This window comes from Urocitellus parryii, chromosome 5 (genome assembly GCF_045843805.1).
Source record: "Urocitellus parryii isolate mUroPar1 chromosome 5, mUroPar1.hap1, whole genome shotgun sequence".
Classification (NCBI taxonomy): Eukaryota; Metazoa; Chordata; class Mammalia; order Rodentia; family Sciuridae; genus Urocitellus; species Urocitellus parryii.
In genome coordinates this window covers 210732297-210757620 of record NC_135535.1, presented here as the reverse complement: position 1 = coordinate 210757620, position 25324 = coordinate 210732297, and the positions used below count along the sequence as shown (strand labels likewise).

At 56.7% G+C, this 25324-nt stretch overlaps 1 protein-coding gene across 5 annotated transcripts in view; it reads right to left on the bottom strand.

The window, feature by feature from the left end:
• Window positions 1–1763: 1763 nt before the first annotated feature.
• The window catches only part of Inpp5a (inositol polyphosphate-5-phosphatase A), a 175737-nt gene continuing 152176 nt past the window's right edge, over window positions 1764–25324 (bottom strand). For 2 of the 5 annotated variants that reach the window (XM_077799228.1, XM_026410294.2), the window contains 5 exons: window positions 18539–18612; window positions 6583–6694; window positions 3966–4034; window positions 3148–3234; window positions 1764–3060 (listed from right to left, as the gene is read on the bottom strand). In XM_077799228.1, coding sequence (XP_077655354.1) covers window positions 3154–3234; window positions 3966–4034; window positions 6583–6694; window positions 18539–18612 — 336 coding nt within the window. In that variant the 3' untranslated portion in view covers window positions 1764–3060; window positions 3148–3153. Of the gene's footprint in view, window positions 3061–3147; window positions 3235–3965; window positions 4035–6582; window positions 6695–13513; window positions 13648–14285; window positions 14337–18538; window positions 18613–25324 lie in introns of those variants that run through there. The other 3 variants (XM_026410292.1, XM_026410293.2, XM_077799229.1) reach the window with 2 other exon arrangements.

The window sequence follows — 25324 nt, the reverse complement described above, 5'->3', positions numbered from 1 at the left end:
ATTTTTACAAAATAAGTTATAAAGCGGCCCGGCTCCGGCTCGGCGTGCGGGGCCCGGCGGCGTCCCTTGGCGTGGGCGCGGGGTTCGGGCGGTCACTTTGTATAATCAATAAATTATTTAACACGTCCGGGTCGGAGCCGCGGCTCCCGAGGCTGCACCGCGTGTTTCTTCCGTACCGAGCGCGGCGCCTGCGGGCGGGCAGCACGGGCCTCCGGGCCGCGTCCCCTCGGTCCTCCCCGCGAGGCGCGGGGCCTGGCACAGGCGGGCACGGTGGCGCGCGATCGCGCCGGAGGCGGCAGCTCTCGGGAGCGTGGAGACAGCGAGGACGGGCGGGGACTCGGCCGACGCGCAGGGAGGGCGGCCCGGCCCGCGCACCCTCGGGCAGCTGGCTAGAAGGAAGGAGCCGCCGCGGAGGCCCCAGTGGAGCCAGAAGGAAGCGCGGTGCTCGGCAGGTATGGACCCCGCGGCCCGGAACAGGCAGCCCCGCACCTCGGGCAGGCCCAGGGTTCCGTGGGCTCACGTGGATGAGGTTTGGGCCAACTGACCACACTTGGGTGTGCCCAAATAGCGAGTAAGCCGCGTGCCGTCTCCCCAACCGGACCCAGCGCTGGAGCGGTTACTCTCTCCTTTTGCAGTTGAGAGGGGTGGGCTGGCCCTGTCCTTCCAGCAGCGGTCCTACTTTCAGACCAGGCTGGCTGTGCCTCATCCAAGGGTATTTTGAAATGATCATTTTTAAGTCTTTTGGCCAGAAGGATAAATATTTTTAATGTCTCCAAATTCACCTCGTTTTGAGATCAGGTTTGCAGTTCTTCCCTGTGGCCCTCGGGCTCCCATTGTAATAGGTTTTTCATCTGCAGAAAGCACTATTTCATTCAAGCTAGGGCCGCAAAGAGAAATCTGAAATAACTCTGCCCGAAGACGGACAGCTCATAAATCCCATGCAGAGCGACCCTGGGATGGCCTCCCAGGGCGGAGGGCTAGCTTCTCAGAGGGGCACAACTTGGAGGGACCTGGTGGAGCTCTTTCACAGGTCACAAGGAACGGCCCATGATCAGGGTTCCTGGTCAGAGCTGGACCCCATCAGCAAGGGCTGCATCCCAGTGGTTCCAACTCATGGGCACAGAGCCCTGGAGCCTACGGCTGACGCTTTCTTAGGCCAGTTTTCTTACCACAAAACCCATCCAGTGCTCTAAACAAGCTGCCCATCTGCTGGGTGCACACTCTCTAGATGCACCTCACTGGGCTCCCTGGGTCGCTGAGTTTTGACTTCATGTAAGTGTAAATGGTCCCATTTTCATGTTAATTACAACATTTCTCTTGGAAGGTGTTTTCAGAAATGTTTAAGGGAAGCGTGAAGGTGTAGGTTTTGCCTTTTGCCACTTGACACACCAAGGTTAAATCAATTCTTTTTAGCCCCGTCCCTTGTCCTAAAGGGAAGCCACGCTCTTTAAAAAGGGAAGCGGTATCATTTCTGTGAGTTATCTGAGTACAAGGGAAGAGTAGAGTTTCCGGTTTTAAATTTTTAAGGAAAGCAAAGAATTCACATAACCCAGTTATGATGTTGAAGGATAAGTCTTTTTTTACTACTGTAAAAAGCCCAAAAGATTATTTCCTATTCCTAACTAATGACCCTGTGAAAATATGTGAGACTGAAGTTCCAATGGGTTGAGCTTAACAACAGGGCACAAAAGAGGCCCCTCCTGCCACTTTGCATTTCAGAGGTGACGGACAGGGGAAGGAAGGAGGACAAAGCCAGGGAGAACTGTTTTCACCATGATCAATTTTATTGCTTAGGAACCGAGCAGTCACTTCCAAAGGCCTTCCGAGTGAGAGTCACCGCCGCTGAAGCCCACAGACAGAACTGCTGCGTGGTGCCACGATGGCGTGTTGGTGAGCAGCGACGGCAGCACTCACAGACCGGCCCGTAGCGTGGAGAGCCTGGGTCCGAGCAGAGACCAAATCACTCGCGGTTGTAGTGGTGGTGATTGTGCAGACACCCACGTCGACCTCACGCCGTGCCCAGTCCAGGAGCTGTAGTGTTCTGAAGTAGATAATATGCCGGCGCTGCGTCTCCACCCTGCAGTGGCCCCGGCTGTGCTCAGGCGGGGAGCAGAGGTGGCCACAGGGTGGGCACGCAGGCGCAGTGCGGCCCAGTGCTGCTTCTCTCCCGTGGTCTGTACAGCCCATGTTAGAAGCGATCTCTGTGGGAAGCGGACAAGGCTATTTCTAATTCTCCCACGAGATTATGGTTTAATGTAGAATATTGGCACCATAAAACGGTAACAAAGGACAGACAAAACAGTTTACAAAATCCTTAGAAGGTACACACAGGGTAGCAATAAACTTCACATTCAGTTCTTAATGTTACAGAAAAGGCAGAGGAGTGACAAATTGCTGGCCCAGCGGGTGCAGAGGCCTTGCTCCTGGCACTGCTGGTCACCTGTCTGCGTCCACACCCACTCCACACACCTCGGCCGCAGCTCTGCCCGCTGCTACGACGCACATTCATACTGAAGAGTGTATGTAGCATAAGTTTTGATAAGATTTATAAATTATTCTTAAAAAGTATATATTTATATGTATTTATATATATAAAAATGGGAAGCAGCTGCAGTGTGATTCGGACACCATGTAACATGGCAGTAGAGTCGGCCACGGAGCGGCCTGGGCCCGGGCAGGCACTGGAGGCCTCCTCCTGGCAGAGGGCACCGACACCGTGGGGTTCCTAGGCGGGAGAAGCTCCTCCACAGACAATCATTAAAAATGGAAGATTTTGAAATCTAAAATACAGAACCTCTTTGCTATTAGAGTTTTGGCAACAGGATGTGACTTATTATTTTTTTTAAAAAAACCCAATGCTTCTACTTAATGTCACACAAACAGACACAACAGTGAGGTATGTGAGGCTTTCCCGGCGTGGTCCGGAGCTGAAGCGAAGTGTGGGCCGGCCGTTGAGCAGGTGCTGCCTGGGCGGGTTTCTGATGCTGCTGCAGGAGTATTTCATACGCTGCTACAGGGAGGTCTCACGGAGGGTCCCCTCGCTGCGCGGGCACCTCTTCCCTGAATTGGAGTCAGTAATTTGTTAAAGGTACAAACACACCAGGAAAAGCTCAGAAAAGGAGAACTGAGGGAAGGAGGCATATTTACCACACGTCACTGCACGACACAACACTTGTGCACACGTGCATGAGGTTTACCTGCCCCGGGCGCCATGCGGAAGGCCAGGAACACGGGCTGCAGCGGGAGAGGAGGGTGTCAGTGCGCACGCGCCGCCACCTCCCACAGAACCTCGAGTCTCGGGGCAGCTGGGATGTGTCCTGGGCAGGTGTGTGCTCTGAGCACAGGCCGAGAGCCAGCTGGCCTGGGCCTGCAGCCTGGGGCCAGTCTCAGGGCCCCACACAGCCTCTTCGCGTTCCAGGCAGAAACCAGCATGAGCACTGGTTTACAGAACTGCTAAGTCAGCCTCAGGCCGGTGGGGAAGGAAAGTGTGTCCAGCCTCTGCCACGCTCTGTGGCCAAGGACTAGAGGACCCAACGTGCTCCCGAGTGTCCCTGAGGACTGCTGGGCTGCTCTGGGTTGGGGCACGAGTGGTCTGTGTGGACTGTGGCTATCCCCGAGTGCGTGGGTCCCACGGAACATGCACTTGCTGCTACTCTGCCTGGCGGGCCTGAGCCAGGTGTGAGGCCAGAAAATGTTGCAGGTCCTGGAGCAGCAGGAGAAGTGGCCTGGGCACACAGGAAGCTGCAGAACTAACTACTGCTTCTGGCAAGTGGAGAATGAGGTATCCTGTTTGACTGCAACTAGCCTCCTCAGCTTTCTCCCTACCTGGCCATCTCTCTCTCAGCATTTTATTAAGATTAAATAAAAACCCACCAACTCAGCCAGAAATAAGGAGATGAGAAACGCTGCCCACCCTCCAGTCCCCCAGCCTCCTGGCCCCTGGACCGCAGCACGGTGCACGTCACCTTATGGTCTCCCATGCAGACGTTGGGCCCGATGTGGTCATAGGTGACAACCTTCTCCTCGCTCTCAGACTGGAAGCAAACAGAGAGAGGGTGGTGTGGGTGACCCCAGCAGCAGGTGAAAGGGGCTTCGGGTATCCTGGGGGCAGAGGGGCGGGACACTGTTTGCTCCGCCCATCTGCGGAGCTCTGCAGGGTGGGAGCGTAACTGGGAGGGAATGAGCCGCCAGCCCCTCCCACTGAGAAGAACCCTGCTCCTCAGACAGAGGTGGCCTGGGGGTGTGGGGGCGTCAGGGCTCCCCCAGGCCTCCTCCTGGCCCACAGGTGGATGGGGCCTGGTTACCAGGGTGTCGGTGCTGCTCTGAAGGCCCTCCTGGGCCCTCTGCTCCCCTACCTTGCCTAGGACACCTGTTTCTGATGTTGCTGTCAGCCCACAGCCCTGTTTACCGCAGACACCCAACTTCTCTCTGCCGCACAGAGCAGCATGTGTGTGCTGGTGGACACTGTGGCACACCTCCTTCACCCAGCACCTGGGAGGCTGGCAGGTGCCCATGCTGCAGTGTGGATGGTAGCGGGTTTGTTGATGGCAATCAGTCAGCTCTGATGGGGCTGGAGTTTTACATCCACAACTGAAGCATCCAAGACTATAAAGTTGAAACTGAATTATCTTTAATGCAGTAAGAAGCTTAAGGTCAGATTTACTTTCCAGCATGGTCATCTGCCAGAAAGCATAAAGACACAACCTCGGCACCGCACGCACCAGCACTGCCCATCTTTCACGAGCCTGAGCCGCTGCCGCGGAAGTGGGGACACATTCATCAAACACAGCGTGGTGATTTGCAAAGGCAGCACAAGATTGTGGATTTTCAACTGCGTGATCTTTGGACAGATAAACAAATTACAGCGGGCGCAGGCAGACGCGGGCACACCTCACTGGCGTTCAGCTCCGCGGCTCCCAGGCAGCGCGCGGCTCGCCGTGTTTCAGGGCTCGGGAAGCAGAACAGAACATGATGATGAGGAACCAGAGCATGGCGTGATGGATGGCACCAGAGGCTGCTCACGGCACCATCTGCTCAGCTGTGATGCCTGCCGCCCACGGGCAGCCTGGGCGGGGGAGGCAGTGGGACTTCAGCCTCCCGATAGGGCCTCCTGGGCACCATGGGCCTCAGTGGAGGCCAGAAGCAGAGCCCAGCTGCCCACAGTGACTTTAAAGTGTGGAGTCTGGGTCTGGAGACCAGAGGAAATGTGGGCAGCTGACAAACAGGACAGACGCTGGCTTTCTGGTGCTGTCTAGGCTCTGGCCTGGCTGAGCAGGGTCCTGCCATCTTGAGCCACACCCAGGTCTCGCCACAGAAGGCAGCTCTCCTGGCTCTGGATGTCTTCCTGGTGGGGGTCAATGGCCACCCTCCCCACCTCAGTCCTCTCAGCACTTTGTTCTGGCCAGCTTCAGCTACTGTGTTCTCTGCTGTCTGCCCAGTGCTTGCAGAGTCACCTCCACAGGGCTGATGACCACCCCAGCCAGGGGGGCCAGGGTGTGTCCAGAGCAGGCCTTCCCCCCAGCTCACCCTGGGTCTGGAGGCTCCTGGCCAGAACCCGGTGGCCTCTCTTCAGCCCAGATAAGGGGCGCCACAGTGGTGCACATTCTGACCCCAGGCTAGAAGGCAGGGCTGCCTGCCACAGCTGCCCCGGGGCAGACCTCTGCCCTGCCCACGTCCCCAGCAGACCCCAGAGCTCAGGACCCTCTGTCCCGACTCTGGCTGTGGGAGCAGGGCCCTCGCAGGGCAGAGACTGGGTGCGGCTGTGCCTTGGGGGTGGGGCAGGAAAAGCGAGGTGCAGGACGAGGCCGGGGACAGTGCCACAGGGAGAAGGCCAGCCAGCCAGCCAGGCCTCAGCGGGAGGACAGTGGGGCAGCAAGTTGGGAAGGCCACCTCAAGGGCACACAGAGAAGCTGGGTGTGCTGGCTGGCAGAGGGGCATGGGTGCGGCAGCTCAGGGCAACTCAGGTTAATGGTGGGCTGCTAAGAGGGGGTCCCCGCTACTCTGGGCCCAGGCAGGGGCAGAGCACACAAAGCCTCAGACCCACAGCCTCCTGCCCTGCGTACCCACTGCTGCCCTCGCCAGTCTTCACCGATGGGTGACATCACTCACATGCTGGCTCTTTTAGAAACACTCGGGTGTCGGGAGGTGGGAAAACCCTGGAAATCCCATGTAGCCTAGCCATTCCCTGACACGGAACCCTGCGGCCTCCCAGAATGGCACCCACCCTTCTCTGGCTGCTGGCGCCCTGGGTGGACCTGCTCTGACCACACCTTATGCTGACAGACACACCTCCGGGCTCGTGGCCTACCTGCTCATCCATGGCCGAGCCCTGAGTGCCAGCGTGCAGAAGCTGGGACTTCCAGACCCTGCCCACCACCCTACCTCGCATGTCCCACTGAGACAGTGGCTCTCACTGGGGCCTGAGCACTAGCTGGAAGAACCGCAGAGCTTCGGCTCAGCTGCCCAGGGAAAGGTCAGGACACTACCTCGGTTGTTCCCAGGCTGAGCAGCTCATCGCGCTTGCCCTGAAGCCCAGGCCTGCTCTGTGCCTCCCAGTGGCTGATCCAGGCAGCTCCCACTTACTCTGAGCACCAGCTCCTTGGCTGACAGGGACATGAGGATGCGGTCACACCATGCGGGGCACCGGGTGTTCATGTACTGCTCACCCTGCCTGGAGTCCTCGCTGTACGGGTAGCTGGGGAGACACGGAGGAAAAGGGTCATCAGCACCCCAGCTCCAGGCAGCCTCCACACTCCAAAGGGAAGCTGGCTACTCAGGGAAAGAATGTACGAACAGAAGTTTCTAGAATATAAAGGCAAACTCACAGCTTAAGTTCGTGTATCAAACGGTCCTCTGCACGAGGTCTGTAGACAGCTCAGGGCAACCCAGCTGCAAGCATGCTTCCTCCACCTGCTCCAGTGCCTGCAGTGCCCACCTGAGGGTCCAGGTGCTGAGGCTGCAACCCTGGGGCCACCACACTGTGGTGGGCATGGCTGTCCCTGGTTTGGTGCCCTCTCTGTCCCTGTCCGTTCCCTCTAAGAACCTGGGAAGGGGCTCAAACCACCATGCAAGTGCCTGACCTGAATGAAGGTGACAGTCCCTTTGGACTCGCTGACCATGAGCTGAGCATCACCACCCTGCATCATCCAGGGGGCGGGCATCTGTGCCTCAGGCACCTGGCATCTGTCCCCAGAATAGCTTGCCCAGAGAATCCCCACATGTGCTGCACTTGAGGGGCAGCCCTCGGCTCCGTCTGTGTCCACCTCCGGCGCTGCCAGTTCTCTGCCATCCACCTCCCTGCCTGTCTGGGTATTCTGACAGGGACTGTCCCGTAGACTGTCCCATGCTTCGCGTGGCTGGCTGGGAGAACACCCCTGAGTTCCGCTGTGCACCCCTCTCGCCCAGTCAGGGTCCTCAGGACTCTACAGGCCGTCTTTCCAAAAGCCTGCTGTCACTGTGCTTGCTCGAGTTGATCTCAAAATGCCACACAGCATTTGCCGAGAATGGCATGTGCTCCATGAGCTTCTTCCTATTACTTTACTGGCAGAGAAGAGTGCAATTGATTCTGCAGGCGGAGGCTGCCCTGGGCGCTGCCAGGTGTTGATTCTGTGGGCCTTTAGGGCGGCTCACACACAGGCGGGCCCGGCTCCCACTGCCTTGGGGAGGCCCAGGGACCTAACATTACCCCTGCGCCTCACCCATCCAGTGGCACACCCTGGTGGAACACGCCTTCTTTTGGCTCTCCAGGGGGATCCTGCAGATGATCCCGGAACTGTAGCCTGTGACCCCAGCCTCTCACAGGAAGTCAGCACTTGGCCTAACCAGAGCCTGTTTTTGGCTAAAAACAAAATCCGCAAACGCCCACTTGTAACAACACTGTATTTTTAAGAGTACAGGACACTAGAGACCACTGCATGTTTTCCAGGGAGCATACGCAGCTGATGGCCTGTCTAAAGCTGACGGTCACCTTGCTCCAGTGTGCGTCTCCCCACCATGGGCTGTGAAGGAAGGGTGCCCCTCCAGGGCCGCACCCCACCCCACACGCTCTGCTGCAGCCACCCAGGAATGGCACCAGGGTTCGCGTGGGCCCTGGGGTCAAGGGCAGCACGGCCCCTGGGCTGCAGAATCAGGTGGTACAAGTCTGCCCCACGCAGGCAGGAGACCAGGGGAAGGAAGGGCGTGGGGCTGGGCCAGCTGGGCAGGAGGCTGCAATGTGAGCTCCGCCTTCCTCTGGCTGTGCTGGGGAGGGAGCCCCACCAGGACCAGGCAGCAGGCCCTTCCACGCACCAGGAGGTCCTCCTGGCTCAAGCGCAGACGGAAATCTCCATGAAAACACGGCCTCATCCACTGCCTGACCCTCAGCTGCCCAGTGGGAGATGGCTGGCTTCTCTGCATGGAGTGAGTGTCAGCTCTCCCTGTCAAGAGTGAGGTCTCAGCGGGCAGTGGCTGTGTCTGTCCCAGTTGCTGTTCCCAGCTCTCTCCGGACAAGATCTAGCGTGCAGCTACTGCACTGCCCGGCAGGGTCTGACCAAGCCTAGCCTCAACCATGTCCCTGGCAGGAGCTGGCTTAGGACACAGAACTGAGACCCTGTGCTTTCAGAGACGGTCACTGTGTGCACAGGAGCAGCAGAAAGCCTGCCCATGAGCACCTGTGGCCTGGGTGCCCTGGAGCCTGCACCACAACACGCCCCAGGGCCCGAGTCCAGGGTAAACATGAGTTCTGGGTCTGAAGCATGGCAGGTGCCTTTTAAATGAGGCTCTGTTCCTCAAGAACACCATGGTGCATGGGAGCTTGTGCTGACCCCTGAAGCCAGAGCTGGCAGAAGGCCAGGGCCACCTCTTTGGGCCACGGGGAAAGGAACTGAGAGTGGTTGATGGACACACTGGGTTCCGTGCTGGCCACAGAACAGCCAGGATGGCAGCACCGACTCCCTGTGCAGCCCAACCCAGCTGCACCAGGACCCTGGTGCCCCTTGTGCTCTGGTTCCTTTGGATCTCAGGACAGATCCTGGCTGCCAAGGGAGAGGCCCAGGTTGAAGGGCTGTCCTGGCCCTTACTGTGGGGTGGTGCATCCTGATGCCCGAAGAGTGAACATGGAGGTTCTGGTCCCAGGTGGGCCTGGGAGGCCAGTGTGGACACCAGGGTCTCAGGTCCTGCTCCACTCACACTGCAAAGCTGACACCTGGGCGGGACGAGCAAGGCCTGTCTGCTGAGGGGCTGTCGCAGGTGGTGCTATGCCCCCAGACTTATCTGGATGCAAACCTGCACCGCGGGAGGCAGGACACACTGCCCTATCTTGGCCCCATATAGCTCCGGGAATGATCGTCATAATTAATTGCAGTGGTGATAAAATTAACAATCGCCCACCTGTGCTCCCAGCCACCCGGCCTCCTTCCTCCTTGCCCCTCGTGCTCCCGCAGGATGTGGGCAGCAGCTCTTATGCCGGCAGGTTGTTTGCTTGTGGCTGGGCGGAGGCCTGGGTGGCTGGGCTGGACAGTGTTGCCATGGCTCTGTGGCCACAACCCCCCGGGCGAGCACAGGCATGCGTGCTGAGCACAGGGCCTCGGGGCTCCCTGCGCCTGAACCACAGTCGGCAGGCGGCTGTGAGGCTGCTGACCCTGGGAAGGCTCCCTTTCCTCTAGCTCTCACCTGGTGAGCACCGAGACACAGCTACCTCAGGAGTACCAAGCAGGGGACAATGAGCTCATTACAGGGAGAACGAGGCCTGGAGTCACAGTGACAGGGGGGTGCAGTCTTAGTCTCCTACTGCACAGTCGCCAGCTGCCATGGAGACGCCTGGACAGAGCCTGAGACCAAGGGCAGAGCCTGAGCAGCAAGACTGGAGGCAACGCTAAACCAGGGGGAGGAGCCACAGACAGCGGAGGCTGCACACATTAGGGCTCGCTCCCTCCGGGAGGCCAGGCTGTGGGCAGGGCCTTCCACACACCACTCACACTCTCAGCCTGCATCCAGCCAGGGCTCCGCCAGCCGGAGGACGTCCCTGCTCCTGGCCTGGATGGTGGCAGGAAGGCTCACCTTGCTGCCATGACCCCAGCAGAGCCCTGCAGGCAGTGGGGCACCACATCCTGGCCCTGGCAGCCCTTAATAAAAGTAGGTGCTACAGGAGAGGCCACCTCTGCTGGCCATCCAGGGCCTCAGCCTGTGTCACTCAAACACCAGCGCCTGATCCTATTCTGTGGTCTGTTCATTAAAGACATTCCCTCCTCACAGCTGGGCGCTGACCCTCCCCACTTGACGTGCTCTGGGAAGTTCTGACGGGGAGGCGCAGGTGCGCATTTCCCATTTCCTCTGTGAAAGGCCTGCTCAAGTGTGGAATTGGGAAACAAGCTGTGCTTGTGCAAGGGGTGTCCAATGCACGCTAGCCCTGGGCTCCGGCTGCCGGGAAGGGCACACGGGGCTGCTGGGCCCCGTCTGTGCGGCTCACGCGGCGCTGTCCTGCTGCGAGGGCCTCTGCTTCAGTGCCCAGCACACGTGCACTGGGTGCTTTCCGCTTGCTTCACTTGGGGCTGTTCTTGGCGTATGGCATGTGGGTCTCTGGGGATCTCGGGGACCTTCCAGGGCTCAGAAGGCAAAGAAGTTAGCAAGCCTCACAGCAGGCCAAGACAACTGGCTGCTTCCCAGTGTGGCTACTGCACGGAGGCCTAGGCTACAATGAGTGGGGTGGCCAGCAGGCCCACGAGCACCCAGAGCCAGCTGGACCAAGGCCTGCTCTCCCTGAGCTCCCACCTCTGCAGCTGCTCCTGCAGACTGGCAGAGGAGTGGGGCTCCTCAGATGGGCGACTGGCAGCCATCCTCTTGAGAAGGGACAAGATGAGGTGAGCCTGCCTCTCAAGCACTGACAGCATTTGCTGCCCATGACAAAACTCAAGTTTTTGAGAAAAATCTAGAACTTCGGAAAATGTATCTGCCCATGAGTTGGACAGCATCCCGTCCTGAAGACTCTTCTGATGAGACTCGGTGTCCCTCCTGAAGAAGGTGCCCTGGGCTCCGCCAGGGAGCCATGTGGACATCCGTCACTTGTCCGCTGGGCCAGCACTTACTTCCACAGGACCCTCCCATGGGCAGAGGCTCCCCTCAACAGAGCCAGGGCACCTGGGTGGCTTGGGCGCAGTAAGGCTCTAGGCAATCCGCGTCTCAGTCAGAGAGCAGAGAACAGCCACAGCTTGGGAGGGTCGGGACGCTCCCTTCTGCTCAAGCCAGCTCTGCCCGCTGGTCGCCTTCCAGTCAGACGACAGACTGAATCTGAACTACCACCACCCTTCTCATCTTCTCCTTTTGTTTGGAAAACAATTACATTTATTAAAAGTTATAAAAATATGTTTATAGAAACCTAAGAGTTTATTATTGTTATTTTAAAATGTAGAAATAAATATTTAAAATTTATGGAAACTATCAGCAGATACAAAACTCCTTGGGGCCCCTGACACTTTGAGCAGTGTAGGGATCCAGGCCCACAGAACTGCAGCTCTCCCCAAGCAGTGATCAGGCCACCTGCTGACGGTGCAGCCCAGCACTGGTCGCAGAGTGGTGGCCCAGGAGCTGGAAGCAGGCAGTGAGAGATCATGGGTCGTGCTGGTGCACAGCCCGCCATGCCAGCGTGGACCTGAGGCGTGGCCAGCCAGCACCAACCTATTTTGCTGAGGCAGCTCAGCCCAGCCCGGCAGAGACACCTGTTCCTTAGCACTCTAGACTAGGTTGGAAGCATCCTGCAGCTTACACAGACCCACCACCAACAGAAGTGGAGAATCAAGTCTCATCTCAAACTTTTATTTCAGTGGGACATGGTTTTTCTGTTTAATACCTGGTAAGATCCATTGCTCTACCTTCTAAGGACACCTACAAATACTTGGCTACTCTTTGCTATTTGCCAAAGCAATAACCATGGCAGACACCTCATCTTTAACACAGGCAGTGTTCACATCAGCAGAGCTGAAAATGAGTCATCAACCAACACAAAGACCCCTTGCACAACTCACAAGTGGAAACATGCCGGATCTGGGCTTGCAAGTGCGAGCATCTAGGCCTGCTGGGGACACAGGACCCCTCGGTCTGTCCTGGGACCCAGCAAAGAACATGTGCAAGGGTCCTGCCTCTGCCGGCATCAACCAGCTGGCCCTGGGGTGCGTCCTTCACCAGTGCAGCTGCTTCCATGCACACTGGTGAGGGCAGGGCTGGTGTGTCAGGGCACAGTAGTCCCCAAGGCAGGCACTTACAGCCATGTAAAAACAGGGCACAGAGGCCTGCACCGGGGCATCTCAAGGTCCCTGCATCTCAAGGGCAGGCGAAGGCTCCAGAAGATTCCTTCTGGTAGAGGCAGCAGCAGCCTGGATTGGGCCAGCTGCCTGCAGCCATCAGGCTTGTGGTCATCTAAGAAAAAGTGCCAGGACACCAGGCTTCAGTGGGAAATAGTGAAGGTGGAGGGCTTCGCAGTACCTGGTCACAAACACTGTCTAAGTTCAGTGGTTTGGTGAGGCTCAGTCCCTTAGGAATGCAGACCCACTAGCTCATGGGGACAGTGGAACAGCCACGAGGGCCCTTGCTGAAGGAGCCCGTCACCACCATCACAAAGACCATCTGCTATGGAGCGCACTGGGGGCACATCTTCAGGGGCCACCAAGTGCTAGGCTCAATCGTGGAGTTCCTGCTGACCAGGGAAGAGGTCCTTCCCACAAAACGGAGGGACTGGACAGCAGTGGGAAGAGGCCACACGAGACACGCCCAGCTGATCAAGGAGTTTGCAACTTGCTCACTTGAAAGAGCAAAACCAGACAGATTCTGGAAAGGTTCTGAAAACCCAGAATTGCATGCAAAAGAAGAGCCTGCAGGGTTCCCTGAGGTCTGCTGGCCTGGCATACCTGCCAGACAGAGGCCAGCCTCCGAGCACTGCCATCCCATTGCTGCTTCTCATGGGCCAAGGCAGACATTGCCTCTTATCAGGGGCAAGCCCCAAGTTCAGAGTCCTCACAGCCTTCCAGAAGGTACTGGGAAGGCGCACAGCATGACTGGGCACAAACACGTCCTGATATTAAGATGGAAGAAGGACCAGCTCTGGGATGCCACGTGTCTTATCCAGGAGCAGTGTGGCCAGCTGCTTGCAGGCACTGTGGACTCACTCTACCCCTGGGTATCCTAGAATTGGGAGAACAGTCGACAGGGTCTCTGGGGCATCCCAGGTAGCCACATGTCTAGCAGCAGACCTTAGACCCAAGTAGTGGGCCCAGGCCTCCACCTACAGTGTAGCCCCGAGGTGATCCTGGGGCTTTCCACAGTGCCCCACCCTGCATAGCAATCAAGCTACTGCTGCCCTCCTGCAGACTGGTGTGGGTGCACTTGGTGAGGAGACACCAGCAGCAGCACAGGGCAGGAAGGAGCTCATGAAGAGGACAGGGTACCTCAACCACCATGCCTCCCAGAAAGGCTCCTCCCAACTCACCCAGAAACTGTCCCTGCATATTATAGTGCTCACCTTGTGGCAAGCAACAGGCAGACCAGGCTATGGGAAAGTCTGCACCCCCAGCTCTCCCAGGCCAGCATCTTGGCGGACTTCTACCCTCTACTCCAAGTAGAATAAATCCTGTATGTGCAGGCTGAAGTCCTCAACCACCTCCAGCAGGAAGACTGCTCTGTCTGGCAACCATACACAAATGTACACATGGCCACCCATGCTCACTCATGTACATGCACCCATGAACATATCAACAAGCATACACGCACAAGCATGCATAGGCACACAAGCCTACTTACGTGTGTACACTCACAGAATGCATATCCTGTGTGCCTAAGCCCTGCACTTGTACATGCACACAATTATACACACACATTCACGCATACTCATGAACACACCCATGCAATTTCCAACACCTAGCATACATGCACATGCCTACATAGGCCTATGAGCACACACATGCATATGACTGATCTGTGTGCACATGTACACACACATGTACACATGGACACTCAAAGTATACACACTCAAAACCACATACACACACTCATACACATCTTGCATGTGTGAAAACACTGACACACGCAAACCCACGTGCTGCACACACATGAGCACATGCTAACACGTGCACATAGCACAGCCATCTGCACAATTCTCTGCACACATCACATTCATACCACATCTACACTTATCTGCATGAATTCTTATTCCTGAGCACATGCATGCTGCTCATGCACATTTGGGTGTGCTGGGGTTGCCTGCACAAGTTGACCATGCTGCAGCTAGCATTACTGTCATCTGAGAACACATCTGTCCTCACTTATTTATTTGTGCTGGGTCCTGGTACGTGCCAAGTGTGGGTTCCACTGACCTGCAAGCCAGCCGTGAGATATGTCTGAGTAGGATGGAGCACAAAGCAGCACCTCTAACCACTGCCTTGGTCTTCCCAGCTCTCCCTTTTTGCTCATGCCACTTCCCCAGTCTAAAAACGGTTCCCCAGATCTGACATGGCACCCATCAGGGGCCCATGAATGCTACTCAGTGATCACAGAGTTTTAAAACACAGTAGAACCAATGGGAGAAGGGCCAGTGGGTGTATCCTGGGAAGTGGGGAGATGTCAGGTGCATCCTGGGTGAAGAAGGACCATCAGATGTACCCATGGCAATGGGGGAACACTGGATGTGTCCTGGGTGGCAGGGACACCCTCAGGAGCCTCTGGTTGAGGCCCACACACAGGTGCGTGCTGTAACTGAGCAGAGAGGTCAAGGTATTTCTGACTGTGAAGTGGACCCTGGCATTTGAAAGTCAATGGTTTGGTCTGGAGCATCCTCTCCCTAACCCCACTGCCTCAGAACATCTCAGTGCTATTTCCAGGTTAAAGGAAAACATTTGTAACTAAGCCAATGAGCCAACACGTGCTGGCCCGTCCTGTGTGCTCAGCAGGCAACACATGTGCTCACATGCACTCCCCGAGGCGTGCAGGACTGTAGGGCAGGAAGCTGGGGGAGGGCACATGCCTGCTTCTGGGCAGTGGGTGCCCCGTGAAGCCAGAAGGCTAGGAAGGAAAGAAGACGAGCAGAGACTGTGGGGCAGTCCATTCAAGCTGTAGGGGAGAAAGGGGTCTATTCACTGAAGGCCGTGGTCCTTAATCCTGCAGGAGGGCAACATGGGCAGGTGGCCAGGCACAGCAGGATCCTGGCTGCAGGGCAAAGCACATACCACCAGATGGGAGTGAGGGGGCTGCAGACTCTGGTGTTGCTGAGAGGACTACCATGACCCTGGAAGACAGGTGAGCTGCACTTGCTGGGGAGCCTCAGGTCTGACGACGAGGGCACAGCTCACAGCCACAGCTAGCGTGGGGCTCCAGACCCTCCACTCGGCTCCTGCACTGCCTTCCAACAGTCTGCACATGCAGAACACAGGCACAACAAATGGTCATCTCAGTCTTCCTGGGTGGGAAGTTTGGGTGGGCTCAGCTCAGTGTCTCAAAGGTGTCAGCCAAGGTATCAGCCTGGCTTTATCCAGGGGCCGGGGTTAGCTCCAGTCCCTGAAGGGTGCTGGCAGATGGGTGCCCTGTCCCCGCTGGTCCTGAAGCTGGTGCCTCAGTTCAAGGCTGTCTGCCTCTTCCAAGCCGGCAGAGACTCAGTCACCTCCTGACTGTGAACCTGGCTTGCTTCCTGCCATCTCGGCCTCCAGCCAGAACTCTGCTTCTGAGGGCTCACATTACTAGACTGGGCCCACCGGGTGATCTGAGCTACTATCCCTCTTTTAAGGACACTCTTCTTAATCACCTCTACAAAGTCCCTCTGGCAACTCAGGAAAAGAATCCAGATCAGGAATAAGGACACAGACACCTTTGGGGGCTACCCTTTGTGATGGTCAAACATGACTGCCAATGTCATTGCTTTTCGAAACATCTGGGTGTGCCCGTGAGTGTTCCAGAGATGACTGGAGCGTGGGCGGTGAACGGAGCCAGCACCATCCTGTGGGCTGGAGGCCTGCGTGGAGGGCAGGAGGAAGGGCGTGCCAGCTCCACTCTCCTCCAGCAGGTGAGTCTCGGGGCTGCTGCCATCATGGACCTCAGACTCAGCGGCTTCAGCACCTGGACCTGGGCTCACTCCAGAGACTCTCCAGGGAGCTCCCAGGCCCTCCGCCTCGGCTGCGTCACCACTGTCCCTCCTGTTTGGAGGCTCCAGCTTCTTTGGCGGAGCAGCTGCTGGTTTCCCAGCTCTGCAGCCTGCAGACAGCCTCGTGGGGCTCTCCAGCCTCCGACCCTGAGCCAATCTAACCACTCCATCTACATTCTCCTGGTTCTGCTGCTGAGAGAACCCTGACGTACCTCCTACCATCCTACCTGCTCACACCCCACACGCACTGGCTGGGGCACGGCTGTCTGCAAACAGCCCACCCCAGCATCCCTGTGAACAAGGCAGCTCTCAAGTCTTGTCCTCTTTCCCTTTTTTTTTTTTTTTTTTTTTTTTGTGCTGGGGATTGGACCCAGGGCCTTGTGCATATGAGGCAAGCACTCTACCAATTGAGCTTGTCCCCAGCTCCAAATCTTGTCCTCTTGTTGCGAAAGTCTCCCTCTTAAAACCTACTGCTGGTGCTGGGGTTGTGGCTCAGTGGCAGAGCAAGAGCACTTGCCTAGCCTGTGTGACGCACTGGGTTCAATTTCAGCACCACATACAAATAAATAAATAAAATAAAGGTATACTGTCCATCTACAAAATAAAAAAAAATTAAATAAAAGTACATAAAACCTATGGCTGCCCTTCCTGCCCTCGTCCAGGGAATGCAGGGCCCAGATAAGCTGGGTGAGAGCTGCTGGTCCCTGCATCTTGCCAGCCTGGCCTTGGTGCTCAGCAGGCCTGGGCTCTAGCCACGATCTTGGGAGGCCAGTGCCTGCAGTCTCCAGAGGCCACCACACAGCCCCTTCCTGACAGCATGCTGCTCAGAGTTCTAGAGCACACCAGCATGGCAAGGGGTCACCAAACCTGTGAGCCCTGGAACCTCTCCTGCCTAGGGGTGAACAGTAGGTCCTTTGCTGCTGTGTGGGCCAGGGGATCTCCCTTGCCCACTCAGGCACTGACCAGGAGGCCCTTTAGACTCCCGGTCTAGCCAGGTCCTGCTCTGCAATTCTGGTGCCCAGGTGATAACTTGGGCCTGTGCTCCTCAGGGTGCTGTCCCTAGCCTGCTGTGGTCCCCAAGCCTCCCTGCTCCCAGCCAGCCCAGAGAAGCCCTGATGTCTATCTAGAGTTCCGCTGTTCAGAGGAGGAGGGATGTTCATGGTATCTGACTGGCAACACTCAGCACAAGACCAGGAGCAATCCTGAGTGCATTTTAGATTCAGTACCTGTCTGGAAAGACTTTAAGACTTTTCACTGCACACCTAACTGTGATCCAGAGCAGGCACTGTGGGTTCAGAGCATGAGACTAGGCATGCTCAGCCAGCACCTGTGAGGCCCCTCCATGGGCCTGTGGCTGCAGGCCACATATACACACGTGTTGAGGCCTTGGCCTGGGCACTGACCAGATGACCTGATGCCTAATGGGGCCCACAGTCCCTGTGTCTCCACCCACTGATCTGGGTACCTAGCCCTCTCTCCAGCAACACCCCCACCCCCCAGTATAGGGGTGCAGCTAACCACAGCCCATGACCCAGCAGCCACAAGAGTCTTGAGCCCTGTGCAAGCCAGGGGCCCCTTCAAGCCTGTACAGGCCCAACCCCTGACAGCTGGCACAGAGGTGGGGGTAGACAGGGTAAAAGGCTGCCTGCTGTCAGGCACATGGAAACATGCAACTGCTCATTCTGAGGCAAGGGTTCAGAGCTGACCGCTGGCCTCATGTAAACCAGTGGGCATGGAACAGGTGCCAGGCAGGTGTGGTCCCCAAGTGCACTAGGAAGCCTCCTCACACCCAGGCACTTCTCACTTAGTCCTGAGCGCTTCGACTTGGACCTGAGAAAGGAGAAAGCAGGGGAGGGGTGCCCATTGAGGCTGCACGGTGATGGGCACCTGACCTCAGCCACCACCTTTGTGCATGCTGCTTCCAGAGGGGCATCCTGCAGGAGAGGTTCCATGGGCAGGGAGTGCCCTCCTCGGGAACACCTGGTGTGCTGAGGCCCATGCAAGAGCTGCAGAGCTGGCCACCTCATAAACCACTTTCTGCCACTCATTCCTCTCTTCACACCACAGCCCTGAGTCCTTGTGCTGGTGTGGGGAAACTGGTTAGTGTTGTAGATTCAAAAACGTCAGAGTAGAACACAGAGAAAGGCACCTGCCTGAAAGACACACAGACCCAGAGATCCCCAGCTGCTGCACCGTGACGGTCCTGAGGTTCCAGACAGACACAGCACACACCGCCCTGTGAGTCCCGGGCGTGCACACACAACATGTCCTAGTTTGCATACTAGGAAATGTTTTTTAAAAATGAAGATAGGGCAATTCTTTATCATTCCCAGCTCATTTCTTTCTTCAGGCCACAGAAAGGCTGGGAAAGGTGCAGTTCACACAGATGAACCTGTGGAAAGTGAAAAGGTGACCGGGCCCATTCCGTAGGCGCAGTGTCCTTACCTGGGGGGGAATGAGATGTCCAGTTCATACAGTCTGTCCTTAAAGACAGACAACTCTTTGTCAAATTCCAAGAGCTAAAGAAAAGACAAAGAAGAGAACAGTCACTTGGGTTTTCTTCACTGACGCCTGGTGGTTAGTGTGCGGCTGGGATGTCTGTGACTTCTAAAACTCACCCGGCTCAAGCCTTCAGAGTGACACCTGCCCTACCCAGGGCAGCCAGGCCACACTGCCAGCAAGACCCACAGGAGTCCTCCACAGTGCTCAGGCTGACTAGCTCTATTGGTCCGAGAGCCTTGCAGGCCACCCTGGCAAGCACTCCCTCCCTGGGCTGGGGCCTGGGCAGTCCTCTCCAGAGCGTGCCACACTTTCTCACAGAAAGGGCACGGCTCCCATCGCACCCAGTGCCTGAGGTAACTTGTAGAGCCAGCAACATCAACTCTGTGTAGAGTGGATTGGAAGAATGGCCCCAAGTGTGCACACCAGAGAGACTCTAGCAGCAGCCTGGAGAGAAATGTTCATTTCTTTTACAAAGGAGGCAACAAAATGCTCTGTTTTCTCAGGATGCTTCAGAGACAAACACTGGGGGGGGGGGGGGCATCTGTCCCCAAAGGAACAGGTTCCCACCAGTCACATCTCTGGTGGTCACTGTGCTCACCCTCTGGGACACTGTTCATTAATCACATCCCACCCCACAGCTGTGTGGGACCATGGCATCGTGACGGGGCTCTCTCAGAAACCATACCGTGTCCTCCCTCCTGCCACCTCATCCATCATCTCTGAACGTGCAATTAGCAGCCTCATGTACACAGTGATTACCCGTGTGCCAGGCTGCCGCCTCGCACTGGCGCCAGCCCCCTGCCTGCTTGCTGCAGCATCACCGTCGTAGGTCAGCAGGGTTGGCCTGGCCTCACTGGCAGCCAGAAACAGAAAGAGCCGAGATCCCCATCACACACCAGGCGCTGTCTGCTGCAGGGGGAGCCCCTCATCCCACTTAGCACTGCAGCAGCAGCCACAGGGCTGGGTGAGGATGGGATTCCAAGAGGCTGCTGGCTTTAGCCTGCTGTGGACATGGTGGTCTTGGTCCCTGTGATCATGAGAGGGGCAAATGTGCTTGCTCCACAGCCACCTGCCAACCTGAGAGCAGAGCCACCTTTTCCAAAAGGCCGAGGTGGGAGCCCTTGAAAAGGGCTGGGTCTCAGAAAGGGTCATGGCCAAAGGATATGCCTGGCCAACACACTGGCTGTGGGAGAGGAAAGTACAGGTGGGGCTCTGGGCTCCTCTCTGCCCCTACGTTTACTGCAGAGATTTTCAGGAATGCAGCCAAACTTGTGAGACCCCCAGCCGGCTGGGGCGCGAGTGACGACTCCTTGGACAGGATACTTGAAGAGTGCCATCACTGCACATGCCTGCTCACTTGCCCTGCCTGGTGTCCCTCCATGCCACGGGACTGTCCTGTCCTCTTCCTCTTGCCCTCTCTCAGTCTTGGGGGAAATGCGTGGAGCCGGTTGGCACCACTGAAGGGAGAGCTGGCGGCTGGCGCTGAGCCACAGCGCTGCTCTGGAGCCCCTGCCTGCTGCGTCCAGGAGGCCTGGTGCTTCCTTCAGCTCCTGTGGAGCCCCCCGACACTTAGTGCCTGGCCTCATTCTCACGTGGGAAGTTCTCATGGCTCTGGCTCAGGGTTCACTGTGCTTCCTGAAGGCGCATGACTTGGAAGAGTTCTGGGAAACAGCCGCCTGACGTCCTGCGGGACGAGAACTGGGCCCTCTTCCCGTGTCCTGCTGCTCACCATGCAGCGTCCAGGTCCTAAGTCCTCCCCTCTGCTGTGCCCTCTGCCCTGGGCTCATCCTGGGGGCTGTGGCTTCGTGTCGATGTCCTAGACACTGTTTTCTGGCCTGCTGGTTCTTTTCTTCATGATGGGCACTTAGGTTTCTGACTCTTTAATGCTTTCAACGATTTCACAGAACTGTGATAGAAGAGGGCACTACCACATGACCCTCGTCTGTCATCTGACTGCTCGGACGTCTCACCGGCCCACCTGGCTGTGGCCGCACCTCCTGACCACAGTGGGGTGTGGTCAGTGGGGTGCTTCCTGGGCTCTGCATTCTGGGACTGTGGGCTCATCTTGGCGGGTTCTGCCTTTGAGATTTTCAACTGTTGTGAATGAGGGTCTACCCTCCAAGAAACTCCGCCCACTGAGAGGACACAGCCAGCAAGGCGCTCTCAGACGCACACTTCAGAGTTTCACCTCTTATGAGGAGTTGTCATGAACTCTTAATTCTCCTTTTTCTTGGGCTTTGAAGGACACCTCTGGAACCTCAGATGCTATACTCCAGAGATCAGTGCAGGCCAGGCAGCCTCCCAGCTCTCTCCCAGTTCTCTGCAAGAAAACCCTGGGGGGAGCCATTCAAGATGTCAGCAAGGGTTGTGGTAGGGGGGTGGAGTGGGCTAGTGGGCAGTCAGTATTCTCCACTGCAGGCCTCTGGGAAGCAGCTGTAGGAGAGAAAGGCTCAGGCCTCATGAGGAGGCTGACAGTGTGCAGACCAAAAGCCACCTCCAAGGAAACCTGCCGCTGCCCCTGTGAGCAAAGCCAGCCCAGCTGGGACCTTCAGGGTCACAGGGTGCTATGGGCCACCTGTTGAGCCTCCTGCAGCATCTCTAGAGATTTGCAGCTGGGGCTTGGCCACACCTGTGTGAGCAGAGATGGCCTTGAGTGAGCCTTTGCTCAATGGTGGGCCCACAGTTCTGCGTAGAGCATCTGGAGAGCTCTCTTCCCAAGAAGGAGCCTTGTTCCATGGAGGTGGTGTGGCATGATATCCCCTCCCAGCTCTGGCTCCTCTGGCCTATCTGTGTCCCTAGAATCCCTGGCACACTGGTCTGCAGTGCCAGCCAGGGACCTGTCTGGTCCACAGAGGAGATGGCATGGAGTCCAGCCCTCAGGGGCGTTGGGCCTGGGCTGCCTTCACTCTGTGTTAGAGACCACCCTGAGAAGCAACAGGTACGCACGGACCAGGAACACACAGAGGAGTGCACAGAGGTGGAGCTTGGGCCAGCACAAGCTCAGGCGGCTCTGAAGAAAAAGTGATGTTTCTCTGCAAGGTGATGCTGCTGCTCAGGGGTGGGGCGTCCCTGCCTCCAGCAGCCAGGGTCCACAGGGTGGGGTCTCTGAGCAGGTACTACAGCTCCAGCATTTGGGTCTCCTGTGGGCATGTTGTTGATACAGGACGGCACGTTAAGGGACATGTGAGGAAGGGTCTGAGCAGGGCCAGGAAGATCAGGACCCCAAACCTCCAACTCAGGAGAAGCACACCCTGACTCAACACAGCAGGCAGGCCTCATGACAAGGCGGCACTCGGCGGCCCAGCCCCAACTGCAGACACATCTCAGCTTTCATCCGCACCTGCCCACGAAACACAGGAGGAAGACACTGGGGCAGGGCTAGGGGAGTGCCCACCCAGCCCTAGCCACCCACCCAGCACTCCAGCATCAGCCCGGCCCAGCTCCCCAAAGTCACGCCTTACAACATGTTGGCTCAGGGTTCTGTCAACATCAACAGACATGCATCTATACACATGTGCAACACACAAGGACACACACGAGCACACACACAAGGATACACATGAGCAAAACACGTGTCATGTATATATGCACATGTGCATACACATACTCGTGCACACGTGGCACAGACACACATGCAGATAGTCATACACACATGCACACATATACACATTTGTTTTGCTTCTAAATATCTGATTAGGCTAAGGAAGTACAAGCTAGACTGACTACATTCACCATCTTTGCTCTGCATTCTGCATCAGACCACCATATGTAGACAAGGTCACGGTTTGGAGGTCCTCATAACCAGCTCTGGGGTCACGTGCAAGGGTGAAGTGACTTCACATCAATGTTCACATGGGCACATGTGTACCTGAACCTATGGGGGGTAGCTTTCACTGTCACCCACCCAAGGCTCCCCAGCATGAGACTACAGAGCTGTGTAGACTCCCTGTGGGCTCCTGTGGGCCAGGGCCTGCTCCTGGAGTGGCAGAGCCTCTTTCTGGCCTCTGCCTGGGGACACCCATGTGGGCATCACCTGCATGCCCTACACAGCTGCACCGGAACATGCACATGAAGAACGGCTACTAATGCAGACATCCTCACACGCTCCAGTGTGCACAGCCTCACGGTCAGGGCGAGTCGGGGGGCAGGAAGGAGGGGCTCAGACTGCCTGGGGCACCAGCCATGGGGGGAGCAGACAGTCCAGCTTGTCCTGTCTGGACTTCGTGGGATTCGCCAGTGGCCGCTCTGCCTGGAGTGGTGGCCCTAAGTATTACCCAGCACACTGAGGCCACTGTTCTACCATGTTTCCTGTTTTAAGGAAAACAATTCTTGAGGGTGTAAAAAGAAAAGCAGACAAACATGGTTTGGAATGAATCTGGATCTTTAGCTACTTAGATGGTATGAGACCCCAGGAGGGGGGGGCTGGGACCCTTTCCTCTGCCCTGCAGGCTGACATGCCCACTCTGCCACCTGCATTGTCCTCATGCTGAAAGAAAACCTGGGGGAGATACCACCCCTAAGTCACCCAGATGGACTCACAGCCTTCTCTTGACACAGACATGTCCTGAATTTGTACAACTGTGGCCTCTGAGTGCCTGCTGGCCATGAGCAAACCAGACATGACCTCTGGCTTCCTGGACCTTTATATCTAGTGGTGACAGCCATACAGACCAGTGCATAACTGCACTGAGTGGAGGGTGGGTGCAGGTGGGCCCAGTGTCCCCACCTGGGTCCCCACTGGGGTCCCTGCTTGACCAGTATGGAGACAGCCCAAGGTTCTGGGCCCACACACCCACATGGGATGAGGTGGACTAAAGCTACAGCTGCCACCGGCATAAAGCATCAGGTGCCAGCCGTTTCTGACGGGAAATTACCCTGCACTCCTGCTGAACTGATGACTTGTATCTCTTTGAGATTTTTCACAAACATGATAACCAATTTCACGTGTACCGTAAACACTCTTCTTGATTAGGACGTGAAAGCAGCACCCGCGTGTGGACAGTGACAAAGCGGCTGCTAGCCCCACGTATCTGTCAGGAGCCGCCCAGCTGCACGGATTCCACCGTTGCCGCAGAGACACTGTGCTGATAAAGAAAAAAGAGCCCGGAAAATCAATGCCCTCGGAGCGCAGCGGCTGCTAAACACACAGAAAACATCTCCATCCAACAGGCCAAGTGCTTCGGAAATTCCCAAGCCCTGCCCTGGGACAGCCAAGGAAAATTTAATCTCTCCAAATCCTCACCAGGGCACTCCATCCTGCGGCCCTGACAGCCACACTTATAATTAATTATACAATTTCGATGGGAATATCGACTAAACAAAGCTATAAATCATAGAAAAAGTCAATAGGCATGGACACATTCAATCATGTCCCGGCCAATGATTACTACTCTTAAAATACAATAATTATTTTCAGGAGCCAGCTTGAATTAAATTTCTGTCAGATGGGTACAAGACCCGTGGTTGATGAAGGATGCGATGGATTTTGGGGGCTGCGTCCGGCGCAGGCACATCCATCCTGCGGACGTAGTTTGTTTTTAGTGCTCGCAGCGCGGCGTGTTTAGCCAGACCATGAAGATGAGATGATCTCCAATGCTTGTTAGGCCGTTTATCTTGTCCCCTCCAGGGCTGCGGGCACGACTCTCCAGATGCTGGGCGTGACTGGCGGTGGGTGATTCCTCTGAGCACTGTGGAACTTGGGCAAGAGCCTGGGCACCAGTGTTAGCCAGATCTGCGAGACACTTCTGAAGGCCGCCTGTTGGTCTGAACAGGAGGATGGGCGAGGCGCACCCCAGGTCCCGTTCATGCCTGGCTCTTTGAAAACGACACAGCCCTGCCTGGGCAGGCACAGGGCTTGGGGCTCCAGGGGCCTGCATGACCAGCCTCGCTCACTGCAGACAGGTACACAGGCCTCCGGGATCCCGGGCTCCACTTCAACTCAGTGGCATTTTCTTCTATTAGAATCAATTCAAAAGTTCTCCTGAAACTTCAAACTACTTGCTCTTCTTAAAAACAAAGTCATACAGTAAACGTGAACTTCATTTACGGTAGAATGTCCATCTTCATGACTGCTCTAAACGCCCTCGGCACTGTGCCGACACTCCCTTCTGCTTCCAGAAGGCGCACACCTCCATTCACAGCACACCCAAAGCCAGGCGGTGCTTCTCTCTTGGCTGGTGCAGCCTCCTCACCAGGGTCCTTGCTCCCTCTGCAATGTTCTGGCCCTGCAGACACCCACACCCCCTGAGGGCTCCTCTACTCATTTCTTGCCCTGCACAGGGCCCTCGGTGATCTTACTCCCCTGACTCTGAGGGGCCTGCTCCGCGGGAGGCCCACAGTACTCCATCTGGCCTTCTCCAAGCTGAGATGGACATGCAGCCCCCACATCTCCTTGGGCATTCAATCTCCACACAGGCTCACCCCTTGCCTCTACTGAAGTGAGCTGGGATGCCACCCTGCTCAGGTGGACTGGATGACAGCCACTGCCCTAGCAGAGCTGCCCCTCTGGGGGAAACTGCACTGAGCTCTAGGTCTGCAGAAGGGCACCTACAGCACTGGGGAGAGTCAACCTCATAGGTGCCAGCGGCCCAGGGAGGAGGGTGCAGGAAAGTGCTCTGTCAGAGGCTGCTGGCAGAGCGGACAGTGGGGAGAAAGCCCAGGGACTCCTCCTGCAGCCAAGCAGAAGTCAGGCCAGTGACACCAGCATTCTGGCTTCTGAGGCCAACAGGC